Genomic DNA, 27027 nt, shown 5'->3' on the forward strand with positions numbered 1-27027 from the left:
CAGAACAGAGCCACCTCTAAGTTGTATTCAAAGACAGTGGCAAAGCTTGCCCCCTGTCCCTGCAGCAACTCCGGTTTGCGCTGACAGCCTTCAGCACACTAGAAAGAACAGGCTGGATCACATACATGAACTCTTCACCTAGTGAGTGTACAATGCTTAGACATGCAAGCAAACCTTAACTTCTACAAGTTTAAGGTAACTCTGACTGCAAACATGCATGTCTCAAAAAACAGAAGCAGCTCTGTGTTTGATCTCACCCATCCCTTCTGGAAACATGCACACAAGAAATCAGGAGGGAAATTTCCAGCCACAACTTTTTAGGCATCGTGACAACATGTTCTCTATCTTACAGGACACATAGTTGGCCAGAGGGATGCTTCAATGTCAACTGAAAGGGAATAAGGACATGTATTGAAGCAGTACCAGCAGAAAAGCATTCCAACTATTTTTAAGGGTTTTCCAAGCATAGTGGCTCATGCTGTGTAATCAGACAGATGCTACAGTTTTAACAATAGCAAGGACTTCTTTGCTGTAGGAGTGTCAGACCATTTGTCTGAATCCTGAGCAGCTCCACTGTGAACAAAGTAAGTCTGGTTTGTACCTGCCAGGTATGCAACTCCTCCTTTTTGAATCTAAAAATGTGGGTTCAAGTCATGCAAGTGACCAACAAATACTGCAAATTTTATTTTTATTTCCTTGTTACAGAAACTAAATTAGCATATGCCTACATCTTAATTAAAACAAATTCACCACTGCAGAGAAAAAGTATTCTTTTTATTCTCTAAAGCACACCTGTGAACACAGAATGAAGTGTAATTCAGTACATAAAAGCTTCTTGGTGTACCTCTCACTGCAGTTTCTCCATTAGTTCTTTTAAAAAATCATTAGATCTTAGGGATTTTAATATGCTTCCATGAGCTTTGCATCTTCTACCCCTAATGCAATTCACTTTTAGAAATCAGTTAAGAAGCTAAATCAAAAAGGCCCCATAACTTTGCTTTATTTACAGATGCAATGGCTGAATTGAAATAGATTACAGTCACTCCCAGCACCAGCTTCCAATTCAAAGGATTAGTGCATTCCAAAATTTCTCTTTCAACTCTTTTCTAGAGGGGATTAAATTGTCCATAACTACAGCTATGTAGGTAATCCCAACCACCTACATGAATTACCTTAGAGAAAATAAACGTGCTGACAAAAATATTTATAATTAACAAAATGACAAAATGAGAAACTCAACCTTCAGGAAGAATGGACAGAAGTTTGGTTTTGTGCTGCACTCATTGCTGACTATGGGAGCAGCAGCAGCAGTGTGGGAGAAGAGCAGTTAAGCAGGCTGGAGTCCAGAGCAGGTGTCTCTGGTTCCTCTGTGAGGAGGGCTCTATGTCCAGCTCTCATTTCCTCCTCCCTTTCCACACATCTCCCGTTATTACTTTTTTGTGAAATCATCGGGCAGATTTTCTGAACTGAGACAGCATGCAGCTTATTTCAGAGGGGAAGAAAATAACTGCATCTGCAGGCAGGCTGACTTGTATTATCTGAATAAAGACAGATCTACTCCTCTGAGTTTTACAGTTTACAAATGGATGAAGGTCTTGTGGCAACTGAGAAACTACTGTAAGATTAACAGCTCGGATTTGTATATTTGTCTGTATATTTGTCTGTTCTTACACACTTTCAAAACCCAATGGAAGGAAGAAGTATCTGCGATTCAGGTAGATCCAGAAGGATTTTTTTTCTTACACAATAAGGTAAATTACTTAGCACATTCCAGGTTAAAAAAATTACAGTAAACATTCAGTAACTGGAATGCATATAATATACAAGTACCATTACATTTACAAAGCTGTTCATGACAATTTTTCTTTCTATATTAAGCATAAAAAAGTTACAAGCTAATTCACAATAACCTTAGTTACAATGTTATTAAAATACATTGATGTTAATCATAAAAATATTTTACTATTTACATGTATATTGTATAAACCTTAACAATAAGAATATGCCTATTTTAGGATGCCTTAAATGAATATTTAGGCAGATTGGCCCATTTTATAGTGCAGTATCCCTGTTTTGGTCTTCACACCATGAAACTGTACCAGATTCACAGTATCTTTGCTAGTGCTTTGCTAAAAGGCTTAATCTTTTTATTATTTAAGAAGCATTAATTCGTTCATTACAAAGAGTCAGTTTTATTTCCACTTTGTTTCTTATTAAAACCTACCCCCAGTAGTTCAGGACACTCTGCCTGGCCTTGAGCAATTTGGTTGCATTTCCACATAAGGCTGTAATTAATTTCATCAGTTATCACACTGTCTTGCTTGTAGTCTGGATGCTGCGCGATGAATTCCCTCATCCATCGAGCCACTGTCATTAACTCTCCTGTGGGCAAGAGCAAATTAAATTTCACACTTTATACATCTAATTTAGCAGTAGAATACCTAGAGTTCTGTGCACTATATACACAATTACTGAGTAGCCCATGCTTTCATGAGAAACACATTCCTATACTTTTTGGTTTTCAAATATGGCTAAATGGCAGGCACAATTAAGCTTGACTTTTCCCTGATGGTCTAAAAGACACTTATCTGGTGCAGTTTTCCAGCTTTCAGATGTTCCAATGACACAATGCAGAGAGAAGTAGAACCTGAACTAGAACAGGTGCTACCAACAGACTGTACAGCAAAAGGTCTTAAACATTTAATTTAACAGAGAATCTGGCAGAGATGAATCAACAGACACCTCTGCACTACTACATTTATATAGAATAAGTTTGTAGTTGATCCGTCCAACTGACCTGCTAGTTTTGGTCAGTCAACCCTGGGTTATTATTCTTCCTCTGGCAACTACTCTAGCAAAAAACAGGCTGGTTCCCAATTATACCAACTTCTGGTTTGTACACAGTGCCTCTGCTTCACTCCACAGTTCTTGGGTTGGTCAGCAGGTACCTAAGGGTCCCCAGCACCTCTGTAAAAGGTCACTGAACGACACACACCACTTGCAGGAGACCGGCAGGCCCATGAAGCTGCAGCTGGGGGCTGGCTGGACACCGGTGTCCAGGCTGCTGAATCTTGCTCCTGAATGCAGCACATGCAAGCAAACCTTAACTAATACAAGTTTAAGGTAATTCTGACTGTTTTAAGACATTAAGATGGGCTGATGGGATACTCAAAGAGCCTAGAAAAACTTTCATGGCTAGCTACCAGAACATCAGCTTCACTGTGAGAGTGGGAAGAGTCAATGGCTTCCACTACAGAAGTCTTCGGTTTAAGAATATTATAATAAAGCAAGAGGAATCAAGTTAGAGAAAGCATGAAGGAACACACAAGTAAAAAGTAAAAAGAATCCAACACTAAAAATATCCTATCAGTGATTTTGAACAGATGTACATGAAGACAAATCAGAAAAACTGCAGAAAGTACCAGAAAGAAAAGCAGAATGAAAAAGGTTACTAGAAATCAAAATGTGCTTCAAAAAACCAGAAGTAACGTTTTCAAGGAATGAGGCCAGAGTTTACACTTCTACATAAGAGGGCAGGAAAAAAATTACTCAAGAGGCTTTATTTATTGAAGGCACTAAAACTCAACATGCAAACTTTCTGACACCAAAGAGAAGCAGGGAGCCTGCAAGAAAGTCAGTGGAGGCAGGAGCTGAGTAGAGTGAAGCTCAGGAAGAGACAGGTCTGCAGTGCAAGCAGGAGTGCAGCTCGGGAACAGACAGGTTTGCAGTGCAGCTCAGGAACAGAGAGGTTTGCAGTGCAAGCAGGGGTGCAGCTCGGGAACAGACAGGTTTGCAGTGCAGCTCAGGAACAGACAGGTTTGCAGTGCAGCTCAGGAACAGACAGGTTTGCAGTGCAGCTCGGGAACAGACAGGTTTGCAGTGCAGCTCGGGAACAGACAGGTTTGCAGTGCAGCTCAGGAACAGACAGCTTTGCAGTGCAGCCGTGCAGGCGCAGCGCTGCAGGAGCAGGGTCCAGCACAGCAACACGGACCCCTAGTGGCCAGGCAGCCCCGGCACTCCCCATCCCGGCCCCGCCGTACCCTGCACACCCGCACTGGGAGCACAGCCTGCAGCCCTCAGGAGTGCCACACTGTGCCGGTACATATGGCACCACTGACTGCCAACAGGTGTGAGACACTTTCCAGCAAGGAGGGGCAAAGGGAGTTGCACGTTCAGGAGCAACAATATACTGGAGAGGTCCACACAATTATGAATGCTGATGACAAGTGAGAAGATAAACATGATCCTACAACACAGGAACTAGAAGGTGTATCATGGAATAACTGTGAAGAGCATTTAAATGAGAAAAACTAGAGAATTAATTTTTTCAAAAAGCATACCACAGAACTGTGTAATTTCTTGTTATATGACTTTAGGGGGAGCAAAAGTGTAACTGCTTCAAGAAAGGTAAGGCAAAGATCATGGAAAGCACATCTGTGAAGGCTCATCAAGCTCTGTGATTACTGCACTGCAGGCAGCCAGGAGAGCACACCAGGACAAGGACCACTCGATGCTACCTCAGTACTGCTGGCATTGATAACTGGTGGTGGTCAGAGCTGCTGCCTGCCTAGCAATCTGTAGTCTCACTGAGTGGTGGCAGTCACACACCAGCTATACAGAGGCCAGGAGGGTAAGACCTGCTGTGCTGCAGGAGAGGAGGTGACTGAGGCTCAAATGAATCATGCCAGGGCAAGGTTACAGCCACAGCAGCTAAGGTGTCAGTGATCTTAATTCATGAGTGCTGTGTGCTTTCTCACCATTTGAGAAATCTGAAAAATGGCCACTCTTTGTGGATGTGACTCATACTAAACAGGCTGTGGATAAGGAACATTTGATTTAAGATCAAGAGTAAACTGGAATAATCCAAAGCTCACAGCTGAGAAACACTGTGGCACAGTAATACAATACCTAATGCTTTTTTATGCTGTGAATTCTAGTTCTTAAGAAGCTTCATTTAAAAGTAATTTCAGTTTGTAAACCTGAACTATAAACCCTGTACTCTTATCTACCTCACGCTCACAGCTTTTAGGTCTGTAAATACAGGAGCTGACTTTTGCAATGACTGCAACTTTGCACCAGGCAGCAAAGCTTTTCTTTGGTGGGGAACACCTGCAGCTGGTCACTAGGCCTTAGGGAAAAGGCCTGCTACAGTTATGGATTCCTTATTTTCTCAAGACCATTTTTCTGAAGGAAAAAACCCCAAACAACAGACAAGGGAATGTTTAAAAACATGTTACCGTTCTGAAGAACTCTTAATGTAGTGAATTACCAGATAAGACAAAATCCTGATTTCCACCTCAGCTTTGGAAAGGTCTTTACCTAGAAGCTTCTATAGCAATTTTCAGGAATTAAAGAGGAATGCAGCCCTTTAGTTTAAAACTTGGGGCGGGGGGAGGCCTAAGAGAAAAACATTCTTGACTTAGGAGGCTAAAATTAACCATCTAGTTAAATTTTCATCAATGCAGTTATACAAGTGATTTACACAAAAAAAGTTAAAAAGTTGACACAGACTGAGCTAAGCACACAGTTCTGAATTAAGTTTAGCCTGCATCTTTTACTTATTATACTGCTGCCTTTTATGAAGATACATAAACAGTCATTATACACCTGTCTTGAAAAACATTGCAACATGAGAATGACTGTGGAAGAGCCTGCTCTGCTCCCCCTTGAAGGAATTCTGCTGCTAACAGAAGGACCTTCTTATCAGTGAGCTAAAGTCTAGGTCCCATGGTCTAGCAGACCTGAGTTTACACTTATGAATGCTTTGGAGTCACACCAGTAATATCAGGCAAGCTACAGACCCAGCCTCAAATACTCTTACAACACTCAAGTGACAGGGAAAGTGGACTAGTGTATGTTTAAACTACTGCAAAGGGGACAGACAATACAGTGGCAAAACAGCAGTAAATGGTGTTGAAAACCAAAACCGAGGACTGGGTACGTACTACCCTCTAAACCATGATTGTTACTCTATCAGTTACTCTGAATTTAAGTTCTAAAATGGATCACTAAACACTAAAGATCAAAAATAGACAGGACAAGATTTAAGCTAGAGAACACACTTGAGTCCTTTGCTCTAATGATTTAACAGCTAACAAGACATCCACAGGTCCCATCAGTCTTATCCAATTAAAAGTAGAAAAATGCCAAGAAAGTCAATGTCCAAAAATATCAAACATACCAGAGGCTCTCTTTTTTATTAGCTTCAGGTAGTTTAGGATGCTGCATCTTGTATCCACATCCACTTCCATGTTTTCAAGATAGGAATTCAAAATTGGGATCAAGCCTGGAAAGACTCCTTCCTGTGTAAGAGAACAGAATCAGCATAAAACACACTCATTCTGGTTTCTGGGAGGGTAGAATAGGAAGTGTTCCAGGTAGAAGAGGCTATTACCTTCCCATTGATAATTGTGTCAATGCTCATTAAGGTGTACTCTTCTGCATCAGTGCTTGTCCCATTCTGTGCAGAGCCACATCCATCCAAAACAACATTTCCACCTTCACGTGTGACAAAGGGAAAGGAAAAAAATGGTAAAAAAGGCAAGATGTGTGCTAAACATCCACAACAATGTTAGTCAGATTACTTGATGTGATACCTTTGCAGATATCTTTTCTGAAGTAAAACATTCCCTGTCGTACAGCATCTCTTTTCTGGGCCACCTTCATGTTTTCATCCACCTGGCAAAAAAAAATATTTCAGAGATCTGTGCTGTGATACTTTAGAAAAGTAGGATTCTACCATAACGTCACATTTGTGTTTCGTAAGTTGAAATATCTACTATATTTCTTACTACTTCATCACACAAGGTCAAGCTGTGAAACTAAGTTTTATTTCATTCTTCAGTGTCCAGAACAAACCCACCAATAGATGACATTTTATGAAACTGGGTCTCCAGCAGAATAGGTAATGGTATTGTGTTAGAACATGTTATGCTAATTTCAGTTTGGATGAAAACATAGGAACAGTTACAATCAACAGGTTATATCCCTTCTGGCAGACTTCTTTGCATATTTAGATGTAATTTAAATAAGTATGGAAGAAGAAAATTTCAATTTCCCTAGCCATAATTTCCTGCTTTTATTAACAAAATCCCCACTGTCTTTAGAAGAATTATCACTGTATTAAACAAATGTTCAGAAACAGCATTCAAGTAAGTTTGTATGAGAATTGTATCTATTCCATTCCAAACATGTTAGGTATTTAAACTTAGGTTGCCAGCAAAAAAAGTTCTAAATTTCAGGCTTCTCAAAAGTCCCCAAAACTATGTTTGCTCTGACATAAGCATTGCTCTGTCTTTCTGGATGGAAGATTTTGTCCAAGTTCTTTGGTAATTAACATCATACAGCTTTTGGACATTAGCTTTACCATATTGTCTTCAGAAAAAGGGATATTTCTCTGAATTCTTTGTCTGATATTGAACTAAAGGCTATGCAAAAGCTTCACTTACTTCTTACCTTCCACACCTTTGTCTTCAATTCACTTTATATTATGAAACCTATTTACACAACAGGTTGTTTTGAAAGTTTGAAAGAACTCCAGTCCCAGCTGATGAGTGTTCAACCACATTCAATCAGACAGCCAAGATTAGTGTGAGATTAGCCCCATAACCCCCTATTATTTTATGTGAAAGAGGCAGGCTTACCAATGGTTGTGCAATTCTGTGTTGCATTACCTGCCAAATTGCTTGGCAAGCTTAAGCAATTTTAAGCCCCCCAGCCCTGCAATTCTGTTCAGGTTCTTTCAGCACCTGATCTATTATTCACTCTTAACTGGTAGTTAAAATTTTTGTGCTTTTGAGACACTCAAATAACAATGTAATTATGCAATCTAACCGCTAAACTGCTGCATTATTCATGGAGTCTGAACTCCCTGACATCTCCTTTTAGAAGTCATACCAAATCATACCATGTATGAATGGTATGATTACTGTAAATTTATGACTTCAATATTTTTCTCCATTTTAATTAAAAAAACTCTATGAAAAGCCACAGGATACTGTGGCTATGCAGGATTTTCCAGTATAGTGTCAAAAGCCTTCTGCCCTACAAGATCTTTTTTAAAGCTACCTATAACATCACAGGAATATCCATCTAAAAAGACATTTTTTGGTCAAGTGCCTCAGAAAAAGGACATGCAAGGACAGTTTCACACAAAACAGTTCAGCAATTGTGAGGGCAAGATTAAAGAAAAAAGTACATTTTGCATGGCTTGTCTGTCTAAAGGCAAGTCACAGCTGTGACCAGAATCAGCAGTGTTTGTTTCCACTCAAATACTGTGTAACACTAAGCATGCTGAACTCCCCCTTTCCCTCCCCACTATGTATAAACAAAACACAGAATAAGAGCATGAGACACAGGCAACATTAATCTTTAATAAGTCTAAAGTTTTTGAGTTCCACATATTTCTCCCCTGCATATAAAATGGAGGAAACATACCCTTTCCCCCTTGTGACAATGCTATTTCTCAACATTTCTGCAGCAGTTCAGTGCTAGGCATCACAGAAATTCCTACAGCGTTTGTCTATGTTTAATTCCATGAGACAGCAGTAAAATATTTGTTTAATATTGTAGAGTTTAAATTAATCCAAAGTACTGGTACAGATGAAAACTACTGGAAGACAAAAATGACTGTTCTGTAAGTGGACAAGTATTATTTCCTAGCTAGGGGATAAAAAAATGACGAAAAATCAGACTTGATGCCTTACATTTAGCTCTAACAGATCTGATCTTTCACACCTACCTTGGACAAAGGAATGAGAAAATCCAGTTTATATGACAGAATCACTCTGGTTAGCAATACCACAAACACAACATAAGCAGAGTTTTCAAAGTCTGTTAACTGGACCTAGACATGAAAGGAGCAGAGATTCAATTACTTTGGGGGGAACACACCCATGCAAGGCCAGTGAGGACAGTTTGACTCAGAAGCTCATGCTGGCACTCGTGCTCACACACGCTGCCCTCGCCGAGGGCTGACCCACACACAACCACCAGCACTGACTTCCAGGGCACAAAGCACACACAGGCTGCAACAAACTCAACCCTGCAATTCCATGCAAAGCACACTTGTGTTTCAAAAGACTAATAACCTGCACCTTCAGGCTCTCTAATTACAGAAGTATAGTAGCATTTAAATTTCCACTCTAAAAGGATTAAATTCAGAGAGCTTAGAAACAGACTACTATAGAATAAAAGGACTTAGTGAAAAAAACCAAAACTGTGACAGTGGAATTGTTCAGTACCAGGAAATGTACTAGAGAAATACAGTCTCTAGAAGCTAAATGGGGCTTTGTTTGCTGCTGCTTTAATACAAGCCTAATTCCTTTCCCCATCACCCCAAATCCATTAGCATGCGTTGATGTACTGCAGTGGATTCTCCTGTCAGTTACATTCCCACAGTCCATGTCTGATTAAATACTGCTGTCCACTTCACTTGCATCCAGCAAATCAAAGGGGAGAAAACACAGCACAAGTAATAGGAGTTTGATACTGGATGGCAGAATGCCTGGTACTTTTCCACTTAAAAGGAAATGTGCTCTTGTACATACTGATGTCTTCCTTACCTCCATAGGTCTGAATTCCACTCTCCATCCAATATCTGAATTTGGAGGTGGTGGCTTAAACCTCATTGTCTGCCAGTTTGTAGACTGAATATTCTGCAAAGCACATGAAATAATCTGTCACAATCAAGATGCACATCATTCTATATATAATATAATTGAAGAAAAATAAGCAGATAACTAGAGTCCTAGTGTTTTCGGTGGAACAGTGCAGCAGATTAGAGAAGTGGTTCCAAAGTAAGTGCTGTAATTTCCTAAAGCCCACAGTACAACTACCCAACCTAGGAGCAAATATGTTGTACTTTCTCATGCTGTTTTGGTTGAGTATTATGCACAAGATACTAAGGGACTGGCATGCAGCTGACTTTACTTTTTCATGAGGGGCTGACACATCCTGAACTAAAAAGGCCTAATATTACCACAGCTATTACCTCATAAAGCTGTAAAAGAGAGATTTCTACATAAATAAAATACAAACCAGGTTTCAGGAAGCCTTAAAAATTGACAGTTCCCCTTTACATTTATATACATAGCTATAATTTAGGATCTTCATATTTTATTTAGTTTAAAGTATAAGCCATCACCTTCTAAATAAAAGATAAAATGAATAAATGAATGTGCTTATAACTGCAAAGTCATATGCTAAAAAACTACCTGAAGTGAAAAAATTCTTAGCTAATACAGCCATCCTCCAATTCACTATTATGAAGATAAGCAATTATATAGATATATATTTATTAAATTCCTCTAAATTAGACATAACCTCAAAATGGTCGGATTCATTTGCATCATCTAGATGTATTTTCTCCTCAAACAAAGTCAATGGGTCTCGAATGAACAAGTGTGCAATATGCTGTGCCAAAAGGTGGTCAATACCTACAAAATGAAAATTCAAACAAACAATTCATACACATCAAAACAGGCTCTAGAAATATTTTTTTAACAATTTTTTTAACAAGACTGAAAGCATCTAACACTGAAGTGCTACCTCAGCCCACCACATCCTGTTAAAGTGATGACTTCAGGAAGGAAGGAAATGATTAAAAAGAGCAAAAACCCCCGAACCAAACAGGCTCTTGTTTGGAAATGGCAGCTGAGTATTGGTGTGGCTGCCATTCTTCCTGTTTTCTGATGCATTCTGTGCCATGTTTTCTAAAGCAGTTTGGCTTTCTCCATAAAAATAAACCATTAATTCCAGCTTGAGAAACTCAGTTTGATGCATTAGGGACAGTTTCTGTTACAAAAGAATCCTTTTTAAAAAACTCTCAAGACCACTCTGCACAGATACTTCTTGAGCAGGAAATCACTCTGAGGGCTACACAATGTTTGTCACAAACAAAAACAAAAACCACAAAATATCCCCACATACTGCAAACATAATTCTTAACCTGCTCATAATGAAGCAAACACTTACCTTCCTTTATTAGGTGCTCGTAGATATCTTTGTCTATTGTCAAATCAATGTCATTGTATTTCTCACCACATTCAGATAGATAACTGTCTATGGAATCATATCTGGATTTACTGATTCTATAATGGTTGTTCTTCAGTGGCTATATAATTTAAGAATACAATATTTTAACAGCTTGTTAACAATGTTACCTAAGTTTTGCTCACTAATGACACTTAAGTTGAGAATTACTATCCTATTTAAAAAAATCTACAACCTCAATTAAAATTATTAAAAGCACGGATCTTAAATAGGCTCAATATAAAGTGATTCTGGAATTATGACTATTTTGTTTGCAGACATATATATCTGAGCAAAAAATCAGTAATCACACATTTACTAGAATTCTCTAGATGTAGAAATGTTTTCCTGATGTAATATGCCATTACCCCAAGCACCTGGAAAGCATTAAACACATATCAACAGTTTCACTATGTGCACACTGTTAGAGAGGTTCTTAAAATGGGTAGTTCAAGAAAATTAAATTAAATTAAATATATCAAGTAAATTTAAAAAATTATTAATTTTATGTAATTTTGTAAATGCATTGAATGGAAATTCCTGCTTAGAGAAATTCTACAAGTTCTTATACCTGGCTCTCTTGATTTAGTTCTAGTTTATACTACTCAGCAGCACCCACTATTTAATCTAATGCAACTTTTGCCTTTTGGGCTCAAGCATAAATTAGCAAGTTTCCTCACTGGGGCCCTTTTCAGCTAGCTATGGAAGACTGGGATTCCATACCTAATTAAAAGTATGTATTTGTTAACACAACCTGACCAACCAAGGCGAGTGTTTACACCATCTCTCCCGTATTTACCACAAACACCATCACACTTCCTCACTAGGGATTGTGATGAGCACAAGCAGACTGTGATAATGAAGATGTAACTGTTTTGCCCCCAAGCCCCAGATGCCTAGGAGGAGCACGGCGTACCTCCAGCCCCCGCTCCTCGCGCGTTCGGTCGTCCACAGAGGCGGAGATCACGCCCCAGCGACAGTCGATGTCAGACACGTAGCCTCTGTAGAATGGAGACGCAGCACTCAGCGCCATCTAAAATGGAACAGCTGACATCAAAACAAAGGACAGGCCAAGGAACCAGAAGCAAGTACAACCCCACTGGAAAGGGATCCAGAAGGAGCTGAAGTATATGTATTTCAGTTTGACATCCAGCCAAAGCCCGAATAACCAGAAATATCTCAACTGCTGCCTCCAAAAAACACCTGGGTCAAGGGTTAGCATTCCTTAAAGTGGCTTCTTACACTCTCCAAATGTTTCACCTCTACAGATCAGCATCTCAGGAATGCAAAACTGACACTGGCAGAAGCACTTTTGAGACAAATCAGCAAGTATTCTGCTTGCTCACTTCCGAAGTTCACCTGGCAATTATTTTATTTTGTTTATTTTTGTTTGGCCAGGCACCTTAGTAACACAGCTGGAACATACCTCACTCAGGGTAGGATCTTCTCATCATTCAAACCAGACAAATACTTTATAAGCAAATACATGCTTATAAAAGGGACAAATTTAAATTACTTAAGCTGAAATCCTCTGTAGCACCAGAGGGTTTTCAACACCAGTTGGAAAATTAATAAATTGTTTTAAGACCAAGCTTGCCTTGCTTTCATGAAATCTGCCCAAATCTATTTCTAAAACTATTTAACAAGAGTCTCACGCATGTGGGAGTGAGAGATGAGGGGAAGAAATAGACACAAGGGCCAAGAAGGAACAGATATTATCTCTTTTGTGGTGTCATTTGCACATTAAATAGTTAACACGACCCATGCGGCAACCTAGTCTTCTCCCTGAGTACCCAATTTGTGAGCTTGCAATTTGGGTATTATTTTTTAAATATATAGTGATTTCTGCTATTAAGGAAGAGTTCATCTGACAGATGTCCATTACTCACCACAATGGGACAAATTGTAGCTAGCTGATCATAGAGATACCTTGCTTCAGAAATGCTGCAAGCCTGAAATGTTACCTGTTGGAAGATGTACAGTTGCTGTCAAATTTCTATCATCATACAACAAGCACAGTCTTCCTAGATTTAAAATCAACTATATAATAAAATTATTACTATACTAAAAATTTTAGGGTTTTTTGTTTGGTTTTGTGTGGGTTTTCTCCCTAAGTCTTGGACACATTTCTGCCCTACCTATCAGTAGCACTTATATTACAAGCTTCTTTCCATGTCATTTCCATATTCATTCAGACCATAATGCTTCTATGGTGAGGCTGAATATACAAACACTCGCCAGAATCAAAGAAAACTGAGTTAACATCTAGAATACACATGGGTGAGTAATGCACCTTCAGGAAGTAAGCCAGGAACCTACTTAGAACAACAGTCAGACTCTATTGCAGATTTAACATTTGTTTTATGTGATGCTAATCCTGTTTTAAAGAACATTTCAAGATGCCTTTGATCCTGAAAAACTGTGGAGAAAAAAAAAGAGTATCTGTGTGTCTACTGTAACTTTAATTAAAAAAAAAAGTCCAGCTTTTTCTGTATTAAGAGGCTAGAACCCAGCAAAAAAAATAGAAAAGAAATATTATTTGCAGAAGGCATTAATGCTTTGGAAGTCCTACCACAGGTAGGAATAGGTAACTCCTTTGTAATATTTTGGTGAAATTTACTCAGAGCACATCAAACAAAAGACACATTTCTAGTAGCAGACCTTACCCTCTAGACTTTGTAAACCAACACTTTATGAATTTAAAAAATGCACAGAGTGATCAGTCTCAAAACTCCCTTTGTCTTAGCAGTTTATGTATTCACAGATCAGAAGAAAACAGATAGGAATGCACACCTGTACTATCATAACATTATACAAGAGGCTTCAGCTCTAAACCAACAGCTCTGCTTGCTGTCCTGAAGAATTCCAGTTGCACACAGGCTTTCCTCTTCCAAGTATAGCAATTAGAATGACACACAAAACACAAATTTTCTTCTCAGCTTGCCACTAAACCAAACTGCCCCTCAAGTAAGACTAAAAAATAACCCAACCAACAAATCCCTCCAAAACCCCCAAGTTCACTGGATGGATTTTTTGGGGGGTGTTGATGATGGTGCTATAGGGAAAATATGGCATTTGTTTGTGTTTGTCTTTTAAAATCTTCATCCAATATTCATTAAAATATCCCAAATTAGAAAACAGCTGTGCTGTGGAGAAAATATTCCTTCTGCGTCTATCCTCCAAGTGGCTTGTTTTGTTTTTTCAGAAAAAAAAAAAACCAAGCAAACAAACAAAAACCCAAGTGGTTAAAAGACAAGATTAAGTATTATCTTGCAGAAAAGCAGCTAAGTATGATTTCTCATCATTAATTTTGGACATTCAGCACTAGGGAGCCAGCCTTGGAGTGGGGGTGGGTGCACAGGACACCTACACTCGTTCCCCAGACAATGATATTTGCCTCCCTTTTCCTTTTATGTTTATTCCAAACCATATTAAATCTGAGATTCAACATGGTTTCTAGGCAAATGTCCCACTAGGGAGGAAAAGGGCATGGCTGTCTTCTCCAGAAGGGCTCATGCTCTGCCAGTGCAGGCCATCCCAGCCCAAGCTCATCAGGACATTATTTTTACCTCTGGAAATGCATCAAACCAAGTTGTAGCTTGGTGTGCAGTACAAAAAAATTAGAACAAAAACCAAACCAACAAGACCACCCCCCAAACAGGAAAGGAAGTATATATACTACAAACTACCTTGCAAAAATAGGTGGGCAATACAGGTTTTCTTCTAGTCAGTTATCAGGAATTATCAGTAGATAGAGAAGCAGCTGCCAGCCTTTTCATTCTCCCTTTGATGATAGCAGGACTACCAAATTTGAATTTGGCCACTTATTACCAGAATGTAATAATAAAATGAAGCAGTATGCAATAGTAAAATAGTGCTCCTTTAATAATGTTTTAAAAATTCATACAATGACTGAATAAGGATTTCTTTTCTTAGTCTTAAACAAGAGAGTATGAAACAAACCATGGCAAACTAACACCTTGTAAAACCACACAGTATTATGTACCCTTTACTATCTCATCAGACTCACCCTAATTTGCCCTAGTGGCAAGAAACCATATGTAGCACCTGTCAAGAACTTTTATTTGTACAGCTTTGGTAGTTTCTCAAAGGGAGTGATTTTTATGAGGTTTTCTGTCTTTCCTATGAAACAAGAAGAGCTTAGATGATTTCCTTTAATCCTATAGAGAGTTAACACCAGCCTCTTCCTAGCTCTGCTCCAAGACTGTGTTGGCAACAGGCACATTTTATCAAGAGTCAAATACACCATGATTACCTAAGGTGGTAGTGCCCAGCATCAGAGAAACATTTAAAGCAAATAGAAAAGGAAAAGGATTAAAGCACTCTTAATATTCAGCACCTGGATTTAAAGGGAAGATACTGTAAGACAGGAATATCTCAGGCATATTACTAAAAAACATAGAAAGTGGGCATGTTCAAATGAGAGAAAACAGAATCAAGAACATCTTCCAGTACACAGTTAGAGAACATGGATTTGGTAGACTTGTGGTACAAGCAGTAAGAAGACAACTCCTTAGCAGATAGCTAAAAATATTTAAGAATGAGAAACTTTATATAGCATGATGTTTGTAAATGAAATAAAATTATACAAAAGCAGAAAGCTACTTATTTTTAAAAATATTCTTACAACCTCTTGCCACTTCCTGCTTTTGCTGTTCTAAGGGTGCAGAAGAAGGAAAATACCCAAATGAGTAAGTGAAAAACCTCTCCCATTTGTACAAGACAGCTCAGTTTCCATCGTCACAGTGTCCTTTGGTCATGCCTAAAAGATGAGCAGAGTAGAGGATGACCTTTCACACTCAAAGTGCTGGAGTTTCAGGAGCAGGTTCTTGATCAAATGAGGCTTGACCAGTTCAAGAAACTCTCTCAGCAAGTCACCCAGTTATGTTTGAATATTAACAGAAAAAAACCCCATAGAGCAAGTGAATAAACCTGGTGTGTTGAACTGGCCCTGGCTGGATGCCAGATATCCACTAAAGCCATTTAATCACTCCCCTCTTTTGCTGGACAGGGAAGAGAAAGTGTAACAGAAGGCTTAAGGATCAAGGTAACGCCAGGGAGAGAACACAGAATCAATTAGATTGGCAAAGATCCCTGAGATCACCGAGTCCAGCCTATGACTGAACACCACCTGGCCAACCAGACCATGGCACTGAGTGCACATCCAGTATTTCCTTAAACACCTCCAGGTACAGTGACTCCACCAACTCCCTGGGCAGCCCATTCCAATATCTAATCAGCCCTTCTGTGAAGAATTTCTTCCTGATGTCCAATCTGAACCTCGTTAGGTGCAGCCTGAAGCCATTTCCTCTTGTTCTGGCGCTGGTTGCCTGAGAGAAGAGGCTGATCCCAACCTTGCTACAGCCTCCTTTCAGGCACTTGTAGACAGTGGTAAGGTCTCCCCTGAGCCTCCTCCTCTCCAGGCTAAACACCCCCAGCTCCCTCAGCTGCTCCTCACAGCCCTCGTGCTCCAGACCCTGCCCCAGCTCCCCTGCCCTTCCCTGGACTCACTCCAGCCCCTCAGTGTCTCTCTCACAGTGAGGGGCCCAGAGCTGGACCCAGCACTGGAGGTGAGGCCCCAGCAGTGCTGAGTGCAGGGGGACAATCCCTGCCCTGCTCCTGCTGGCCACACTACTGCTGACACAGGCCAGGATGCCACTGCCCTTCCTGGCCACCTGGGCTCACACTGACTCACGATCAGCTGGATGTCAACCAGCACCCCCAGGTCCTCTTCCATCAGGCAGTTTTCCAGCCACTCTGTCCCCAGCTTGCACCTCTGCATGGACTTGTGGTGGCCAAAGTGCAAGACCCAGCACTTCCTCTTACTGAACCACCTACAACTGGCCTTGTCCCATCGATCCAGCCTGTCCAGGTCCCTCTGCAGAGTCTTCCTACCCTCCAGCAGATCAACACTGACACAATTTGGTGAGGTCGAGCTCATTGACCAGTTACTGTCACAGGAAAAACAGCTTAACTTGGGGAAATTAACTGAATTCAGAACAAGTCAAATCAGAGTAGAGCAATCAGAAATATAAACTAAATCTTAAAATTCACTTCACTCCCATATTCTCTACTTCTTCCCCTCCCAGCAGCACAGAGAACGAGGAATGAGGGCTGTGGTCAGTTTGCCACACACTGTCTCTCCTGCTCCTTTCCCCTCACACTCTTGTGTGGGTCCTTTCCCTGGGACAGTCCTCCAATGAACATGTTCACTGCTCCAACATGAGTCTTTGTCCTGGCATCAGCTGGGATAATTACTTTTGTTCCTAGTGGCTGGGTTCAGTATGGAAATAATGCTGATAACACTCTGATGTTTTAGTTCTTGCTGAGTAGGGCATATTCTAACTTAAGGACTTCTCAGTTTCCCATGCTCTGCCAGTGAGCAGCTGCACAAGAAGCCAAGGAGCACAGCTGGGACCTGAACTGGCCAAAGGGAGAGCCCATCCCATACCATATGGCATCATGCTCAATACATAAACTGGGAAGTTGGCTGAGAGGGGCCAATTTGCTGCTTGGGGACAGGCTGAGCATTTGTCTGCAGGCTGTGAGCAACTGTTCTGCTGAGCATCACTTTCTTCTCAAGTTTTATTCCCTCTCCTCTTCTCTTCATTACCACTGTCATTATTTTTTATTTTATTTCAATTATTATGCTGGTTTTATCTCGACCCACAAGTCTTGTTCTGATCTGCCCCTCATCCCACCAGGGCCAAGGGGGTATATGTGTGTATGGAGGGAGCAATGGCATGGTACTTATTTGCTGTCTGGGGTTAAAGCACAGCAGCCTCTCTCATGGGCTTAATTAACTGCTCCAGCATGGGTCCCTTCCACAGGGTCCAGTCTTTCAGGAACTGAGTGCTCCAGCACAGGTACTCCATGGGGTGACAGGTCCTGCCTCCTTCGTGCATCCATCTGTTTTGGTGTGGGGTCCTCCAGGGGCTGCAGTTGGATCTCTGCTCCAACACCAACCTCCTGCCTTACCATGATCTTCTCTGCAGGCTCCAGGGGAATCTCAGCTCTGTCACCTTGAACACCTCCTCCCCCTGCTTCTTCACTGACCTTGGTGCCTGCAGAGCTGTTCCTCTTACATACTCTCATTCCTATCTTCACCTGCAGTGTCATTGCACAGTGTTGTCCCCTCCTTCTTGCTGTATGTACCTCAGAGGTGCTACCACTGTCACTGGTGGGCACAGCCTTGGCCAATGGTGGGTCTGTCTTGGACCAGCTGGCATTGGCTCTGTTGGACATGGGAGAAGCTTCCTTCTCATGGGAGAAGCATCTTCCCAGAGCAGCCACCCCTGCAGCCCCTCTGCTAGCAAAATCTGGCAACAAAACCCCAATATATTTGGATTTTAAGACTAGAATACTAGATATACCACTTACTCTTTTATCTCCCTTTTTGCCACACTGATGTACAATGCATCAGTTGAAGAAAGTGAAAGTAGACATAAGACAAATCTTAAAAAGGGAAGTGTTGAGAGAAGACAATGTGTAGTAACATCTTGAAAGCAGATGCACTTTACCTGGAGGCAGCAGTTTCCCATTCCAAAACCCATGGCATCCATATATATGTAGTCTGGCTTAGCTGCCTTTGCTGCTTCTCCATCATCATAAGGAAATGTTTCAATGAAAGGTGATGGTGTGTTCTTATCTTTAAATACTGTGTGGAAAAAACAGGCACTCAGTAACTCAGAGCATGAGACTAAACAATCACTTTGAAAAAGAACAAAGATCAGACTGAATTTACTCACTTGGTACATTTATCACAACCTTCTCTCCTCTTCGGTGTCGAATGTTTCTGGTCAGTGTACTACAAGAAAAGAAAAAGTGTTTTGAATGATATGAAATTTTCTCTATATGCAAATATTTTTGCACCTACTTTCTAAACAATTTTTAGGGTTTCGGAATGTCAAATTTCTATTTGTTTTGAGCACTCTCCTTCAGGATGCTTCTTCTCCTAGTTTTAAGATAGACTGTAAAAGATACAACACTGAATTTTTCTTCAGTAAAGTCAGTCTTATTTTGATGGACTTCACAGTACTATTCTAACAAACAGTAAAAGGCTACAGACCTGAAGAATACAAGGCCAAGTTAAAAGGTATGGTCAGTTTTAAAACACAATGATTTTCATTGGCTGAAGTCTCACTTTACAGTGAGAAGTACATTTCAGAGTAACTAGGGCAAGCTACTGGGTTCAGAGATGTCAGTGTGACATACCTTAGGGAGAGCTGGATTAACCATGATGGAAGCATTTAGGCACAGGACTTCAAACTGGAAACACTTTTGCAGGAGCAAAATCAACACTTTTTGCCCCGTAACAGTGTGAACTATTATACAAAGTTCTTTTAACTTAACAATTAATTTTCTTAAGACACTTTGAAAAGAAAATTCATGTTATCACAACCACTTCTATCCAAGTCCTTCTGATATCTGCAGCAACTAGCCACAGTGCGCTCTATTCCAGTAATGTAAAGAATTTGCAGATGTCTGTGATATTTAGGTAGAGACAAAATATTTGATTTTTTAAATTTTCCAAATATTCTTACCTAAATCTAGGATGTTTATTGATGGCTTCATCTGGAAAAAAGAGCGATTTTGAAGCTCCTCCTTCTACTGGTGTTGGTATACAATCTGGCAGTGTAAACCCAGGACAGCCTAACCTATGTAACACAACAATGAGATCCAAGCTGTAATGAAAACAGACTGTGATTTTAGAACGGTCAGATGATCAGAGATTAGGATTCTAGTGGAGAGCCAGCCAACAACCACCTTCCACAGTAGTTAACACAGCCTTTTTTTTTTAAAAGAAACCCCACTAGTCTATCATTAGACAGCAAACAAGGATATGTCCAGTGGCTGAAGCAGGAAGCTTCAGTACTATGTGGGGTACACATATATTTTAGTGTGTTAGTGCTTGTTATTAATATTGACATGCAGCTGCATTCTGTGTTTCAAAGTTTATCTTGAGGATACAGGCTGACTGCCAAAGAAAGTTATCCAGCCCTACTCTTAACCATCTACCCCTTTTAAAAGATATGCTTAACCAACTCTGTAAGAATTAGAGGTAGCTTCAAGTGGTACACATGTCCTAAGTCTTGTAACACTTCTAGAATGCTGAAAACCCCTAGGAGACGAAAGTCATAAGCAAAGAAAAATTGCAGCTATTAAGGGTAAAATGCTGATAGATATGCAAGCTAATCAGAATACACCCCTCCCCTTTGGGAAACTCCATTTTAAGTTTCAGAGTTGCCTGAAACAAGAATAAGCTCTCAGTACAGCTGGGACAAAGGAACATTTGACAAGGCTGAGGTAAAGTAGCAGATTAGTTTCTCCATGTTGAACAGTAAAAAGGGCAAAGATCATGTTGAAAGGCTTTAGTATTTGGATAGTTAAAAAAAGTTAGCTGATAAAATTACAAACTACTCAAAATATCAGGAAGCACACTTCTGAGAATATTATTTATGTTCAATATTGTTTCTTCTTCCTGGTTTCAGTAAGTTGTCCTACAACTTGTAAAGCCAGCTTCATCACCTACCTAAGTGCTACACTGTAAACTGCATCCCTCCAGTCCCCAAGAAAGAAAACAACTTTCTGGCCCAGCAGAAGCAGCTCACAAATTTAGGAACTAGGAACACTTATTTAGTATCTAAGCAATAATTTTTTAATATTTAAGCATTTTCAAATAGTTCACTTTTAACTGAATTATTTTGATTTGAATAAGCTTACTTCTTTACCTTTCTTCTGTCAGCACTCTAGTAAGTTTTTTTTGTCTTTTCAATTGCACAGATTTTAATATACATGTGTACATGCCCAGATGCACACAGGCATACATACATGCTATTGCAGAGACAATGTGGCAAAAATCTTCAACCCTATGAAACCTCAGAAATGCATGTTAGCAAGACTCCAGTCAAACCAACAAGGACTTGAATGGGAAGACAGCAAAAGGCAGAAATAATAAACTAAATTAGGCTAGCCTAGGGACAGCAATCTCTGAGGGATGAAAGTATGTTTGGAATGACCCATAAGTCATAAACAAACTACATTTCATTACTTACTGGCTTTCACTGAAGTCCAAAGTACTGCTCCTACAGTGATGCAGAAAGTATTTATCTGTATCTACAAAGGGATAAACAACTCCTCTCCCTGTATTCCCTGCACGACTGGGTCCAAAACATTTCTATGAAAAACTTATTAAATGACAATGTACCTGTAAGGTTGCAGGGGAACCTGCAACTACTGATAACTACTTAAACACTGGACTTTAAATAAACTCTTATTACATCTAGTGTAACTCTAATAAAGGGAAAGTAAATTTTGTCAAAGAGTATTCTTAAAACAGCATTTGCGGGGCATTATGCAGATATTTTGGCACCACTGCTGCAAAGGCATATATTGTTCCTCCTCTCAGCAAGAATTTTGGGCTATTGCATTCTGTATTACACATGAAACTAGTCAGTGAGGCCAGCTGCTTCTCTCCTACTGCAGAGCAACTTTTATACCATTATAAGCATGACTATCTTCATTCACTTCACTGAGCAGGCTATTAGAATGAATGTAATAAATCTCTGCCTCGAATTGTATTTCAAAGGAATGTCACAAAATACAGTTTCTCCTAGATAATGAAGTTCATTCTAAATTTAATTTCTTCAAGAACTCCTTTACAACAATAAAAAGGATGAAATCTATCCTCTGTAAGGGTATTATTAACCCAGGAGAGATGCTCTCCTTTCTAGATTCAGTAAGTAGAGTATTGTGTAATAGAAGTACTAAGTCCAGGTGCCCTAAACTACCAGAAGCTTCCATGTACTTTAGTGAAAAAGTAGTATTAAAAAAAGATCATGTTGGCCATGTTTTGCAAAACTGCTACTCATAAAGAACACAGTTTGCAAAACAGGTAAAGAGAAACCTTTTCTATATAATTTTCTGTATCAACTCAAGGTGGTAGACTACTCTTTATTTACGAGTTAACACTTTATGTTACAAATATTCAGCATTTTCTCCTAATACAAAATCACCACAGGTTAGAAGCAACCTAAAAATTTAAAAGATGCTTATTTCCTTGTCTCATTGCAATAAAAATTTTAGCAAACATGACTGGAACATAAAAGCCAAAGTACTTTAATCAAATAATATTTTCCCCTATTTATTGAACAGTGTATGCAGTAAGGAGAAAAAGTGTATAAGGAGAACAGGAAACATGGCATTACACTTCAACAACCATGTCACCTTGGAAATGATGTCACTGTGCAAACAGCCTCATTTTCTTTGAGTACAGAAGCAGCCTCCTGCCGTCTTTTCCTCATGTTGTCTTGCACAGTGTTGAATTCAGACATGGTTCCCCCATATGGCTGTCCAGGTGTTCCTTCAATCATGTAACTTCCATATTCTGGTCTCCAGAGTGTTGGGTGACTGTAATGAAAGAAGAACCACTGATGAATTATTTGTGAGAATTTCAGAAATTAATACCACTTGTAAGAAAAGTCTAATATTTGTCAGAGGAACACAATGTACCTTCCAATGCACCTCACCATCAGGAGGTGGTGAAAAGAAAGCAAAGTGGACTTTGGCAGTAACAGTGCTGCTGTGTAGTACAATAAGCAGGATTTGCCCAGACCAAATTGCAGTCACCCTTAGCATCTGTCTCAAGCTTTGTTTCTTGGGGTTTTAACCAGACCCAGAAAATACAGATCACTGCTGCTTTCCACAGGAGAGGACAGGGGAAAACCTCCCTGCCATTCTTACATCTACACTTCTAGCCAAGAGATACAGGAGCAAGTACACATGCACTTTATGGGACATGCATTACTGCATGCACATAGACAAAAAATCAGAGCAAGACAAAACAAGCACCCAAACTGCAACTTCTGTGGGCTCACCATTACATCTTCCTTTATTTCAAAGCATAGAAATTTCAAAGCAGAAAGTGCATGGACTGCCTGCAAGTGTGCTCAAAAACTTTCACTTCCTGACCCCTACATTTATCTGAAAATATCAGTATCTGTGGTTTACAGTTTTACCAACAGCAGACTTGAATGTGAAGCCAGGTTAACAAAATTTTGCACAGCATCGTAACAAGCGGATTAAAAAAAACAAGAAACTGGAAACAGCTACTCACTTGGGGTTTACCTTCTCCCCCTTGTCTTGCAGTGTTTGAAGAACTTCTTCACCACAGAGCAACAAACGCACTTTCTTATTTTCATGGTCAAATTTTACCAACATATATTCCACCTTGTAAATAATAAAAACAAAATAAACAATTATAAGTAAGGTTTTTTCAGGCACAAACAAATTGGCATGCAATTTTAAGCATCAAGTGAAATAAAAAGATATGTCACACTGAACTTTACAAAGGTTCAAAAACATTACTAACTACAAATGCAGTAAGCAGTACTGGCAAAGTTGGCTGCAGGCTTATTTCATCTTGAATAAAGACTTGAAATTCCTTGAAATTTATTTCTCTCCATTTCTAACTAGAGACACTTCACTAAAAACATTCTAAATTTGTACTGGCCTCCACATTATTTCTAGACAGAATTAAATTCTAGAATTATTCAGAATTATTTCAGAATATTCATAATTATTTCTAGAAGTAATTAAAACTCCATGCAAGCTATATGCAACCCACAAACATTTCACTGTCATCCCATCAGTTACAGTCTCTGCTGCTGACAAAAAAAAACCCCAAACAAGCAAAAAACCCCAAAGTTATTCTACAAGACATCCATTTACACCCATCACTTTTTGGAGCTATTAAAGACTAGCACAGAAAGTCCACAGCTGTTGGTGACAGCATCAGTCCTGTCATTGTGACACTCCAGCTCTTGGCACAGCACAGTGGTTTTCACCCCTGCTTGATTCAGCTTTGCTGCCACATTTTCTCCTCCTCCTGCCCAGCAGTGCACGTTGCCCCCAGAGCTCTCCCTGTCCCTGCTCCAAGCTGCAGCCCACAGGAGATGCAATAAGCCACTTGTGACAGCACTGCTGCATCCCAGCACTAGAGACTATGTTCCCCTAATAGACATTATCTGAAAGCAGCCAAACCTGGAACACCCCCATCTCAAACTTCCTGATCTCCTTGCTGTCAAAGCTCCCATAAAGACTTTCAGAATGCTACCCAGCTCAGCAACCCAACAGCTGCTTGGACCTTGTAGCCCTTCAATACCCATGGACACTCTATTTGCTAGCACCTCTAGGTCAGAGGATCCTTGGCAATGTTTTGGAAGTGTAAAAGACAAACCAGCCCCCAGCTGTGATGCGTTGCCTACCATGTAAAAACAGAAGTTAACATATGGAAATGTATTACCAGGGTACTGGTAATGCTTTCAGGACTTTCAAACCCTAGCTGGACCAGTGGTGACAGGCAGTGCCTTTTGTTGGAGGCTCTCAAACCACTGCCTCCAAGACCTACAAAAATCATCTAATTCTAACATCAACTTAGAGTTAAAAATTCAGATTGCAATTTCACAGCTAGAACTATCAGAAGTGCACTGTGCTCCTCAGTTTCATTTTCCAACGCTGTCTAGAGCCACATCCCTCTGTATTTAACAAAGGTGACTGCTCCAGTCCCAGGAGCTCAGACTCATGTAAGATGCTCATGTTAAAGTTGCAGCGTACCAACTAATGGCAATTTCTATTTTGTACAGAAGTCTGATGAAACAGGAGAGCAGCTTGCCAAAAGACAGGAAACTTGTGCCATGTTTACAGCACACTGTAAGGAGATTTGTGGTCTTCCTGTTCTTTGGCTGCCTCAGTGTCCGTGGAAGAGTTATTGCTCACTACTGTGACAAAAATATAATCCTTGTTTGGGATTTGTGATTAAATCACAAGCAGTATTATCCAAGAGTGTTTGTAATTCTACAGAATCTGATCAGAGGCAAAATTTGGAGGGACTCATCCATCAATTATACACATTTGCTATATGTTTCCTAAGATCAAACTTTAATCTCCTAGAGAAAAAAAAAATGATTTCTGGTTTCTGTGCAGATTGCACTTTCTTGCATGGTATATTTTATCAATTGTGTGTATTATGCCACAATAATCTACTTGAGATAACTACAGTTCATAGTCAACCAGAACAGAGTTGAGCACTGATTTAATTATTGCCCAACATCAGTCTCTCCAGTGTCACTTGACCTTGAATATTGGAAAGAAATATGGACTTCCAGTTTCCTACCACATTCAGCATCATCTCCTGCTTTGTAAAACTATCATTCTCACTAGGAGCTGGCCTGATCTAGAGGGGAATGCAAGTCCACAGGTCTGAGTCATTCAGATGGACACCGAATGAGCACCAAGCTCACCACATCCCTGGCCTCTCCCACATTGCTGGTGGGAGTGGGTAGCAGAAGGGAGAGCACAGGAACGCAGCTGCTGTTGAGACACCCAAAGTTGAACATTTGCCCACCTTTACATGAGTATGCTACAGTTATTAGCCTCCTGTTCTAGAAATCCCTCTCCAAATGTAGCTGTAATGAGCTGATGGGGAGAACACTGCATTTTTCAATAAACCAAATTGCAAGTTTAAAAAAAAAAAACAACCCAGAAGTGTAAAGAAACACTAAGTCAAGAAGGCAAACCCCCCAAAAATCAAAGTGTTTCATATTTCAAGTACAGGAGTGCGTATACTGCATTTATGCACTTAGCTTTAGAAACGACTATTACCTTTGCCTCCAGAAACGCTGACTAAATCTTCAAAGCTGTCTTAACACACAGATGATCTGCCCTTAATTTTAATAAGAGAAGAAAAAACTTCAGATGGCTGCCAACAGTTCCAAGTAACCCACAGAGTATCTTGACAACAGAGGGACTGACTGAATGGGCATCCTTAAAGAATATAATTTAGGCTCATCAAAAGATTTAGCCTACAGCTACAAAGAAAGAAACAAATTCAGAGTTCACACATTCTTACATTCAACTTCAGGTCACCATTCACAGACTCTCACATGTTTTTTATCCACAACAAAGTTCAGAGAAATGCAGCCAAGCTGAGAGAATCAGCATGCCTGGCAGAGATTTCAGTCCAAAGGCCAAATGTGAGGGGCTTCACCCAACATCCATAATTCATCATTTTGCTGAGCTCTTTAGAGTTCACTTTTCTCTATAATTTTAACTAGGCTCCTTAGCAAGAATCAAAATACACATCAGATCAAACTACTGATGCAGATGGCTGACCAGCAGCCTTGCTTAGAGCCAGTGAGGACAATGCACCCTGTCACGGCCACTCTGGACCCAAGTTTCCAGTCAGTGCTCTCATCGTGCAGCAAACCCTACACACCTCTGGCTTCTGGCTGGCACATGCTGCAGGGCAGCTGAGGACAAGATGTGGCATCCCAGCTGCTCCCTGCAGGCAGACAGACAATGCTCTGCACAACCTCAGTGGATGAATCTCTCTGACCACCCCTGCTCTGCCAGCCTCACAGAAGTTCTGTGGTACATCACCAGGCAAAGGAACAACAGTATGGCCAGCAAGATCGCAAAGCAAAAGCTGAAAAGTCCAGCCCTCACCCTGTTCCGACACAGAGCAAGCTTAAACCAAATTATTGTTCACAGTTAAATGCATTAAAAAAGCAAATACGATCCTAGTTAAAGCAAATACTTGAGAGTATCAGAACTACTTATGAGCCAACACAAGGAAAAACTGTTCTTCAGAGATTTCCTCCCTCTTAACTGCTTGCAATGTAACTGCATCTACAGAGTACTTCCATGCCAGCTCTGCTCCCCTCCATTGCTGGATCTTCTCAAGAAACACCATGCTCCATTAGCTTGCTAGCACCCAGAATACTGCTACTTCACTCACTATGACCTTTTCTCACAATTGGCTACCAAGAAAATTTCAGGCTTTTGAAAATTCTTTGATATCCCCTCTGTAAATACAAGTGAGACCTTGAGGCCTTTCAACTGTGGAGAACCACAACCACTCTCCATTCATTAAGTCAAACAATCGTGCTGGACTTGTCTGGAGGCAAAATGAAAGAT

At 40.2% G+C, this 27027-nt stretch overlaps 1 protein-coding gene across 1 annotated transcript in view; it reads right to left on the reverse strand.

The window, feature by feature from the left end:
• Positions 1-660: 660 nt before the first annotated feature.
• The window catches only part of GCLC (glutamate-cysteine ligase catalytic subunit), a 36741-nt gene continuing 10374 nt past the window's right edge, over positions 661-27027 (reverse strand). The window contains exons 2-16 of the mRNA XM_058021112.1: positions 23168-23280; positions 22279-22461; positions 19596-19709; positions 18801-18859; positions 18573-18709; positions 12921-12995; positions 11948-12064; positions 10975-11113; positions 10324-10436; positions 9564-9656; positions 8741-8845; positions 6597-6678; positions 6395-6498; positions 6182-6302; positions 661-2382 (exon numbers count right to left, since the gene is read on the reverse strand). Coding sequence (XP_057877095.1) covers positions 2177-2382; positions 6182-6302; positions 6395-6498; positions 6597-6678; positions 8741-8845; positions 9564-9656; positions 10324-10436; positions 10975-11113; positions 11948-12064; positions 12921-12995; positions 18573-18709; positions 18801-18859; positions 19596-19709; positions 22279-22461; positions 23168-23280 — 1761 coding nt within the window. The 3' untranslated portion in view covers positions 661-2176. The remainder of the gene's footprint in view (positions 2383-6181; positions 6303-6394; positions 6499-6596; positions 6679-8740; positions 8846-9563; positions 9657-10323; positions 10437-10974; positions 11114-11947; positions 12065-12920; positions 12996-18572; positions 18710-18800; positions 18860-19595; positions 19710-22278; positions 22462-23167; positions 23281-27027) is intronic.

The sequence above is a fragment of the Melospiza georgiana genome, chromosome 3 (genome assembly GCF_028018845.1).
Source record: "Melospiza georgiana isolate bMelGeo1 chromosome 3, bMelGeo1.pri, whole genome shotgun sequence".
Taxonomy (NCBI): Eukaryota; Metazoa; Chordata; class Aves; order Passeriformes; family Passerellidae; genus Melospiza; species Melospiza georgiana.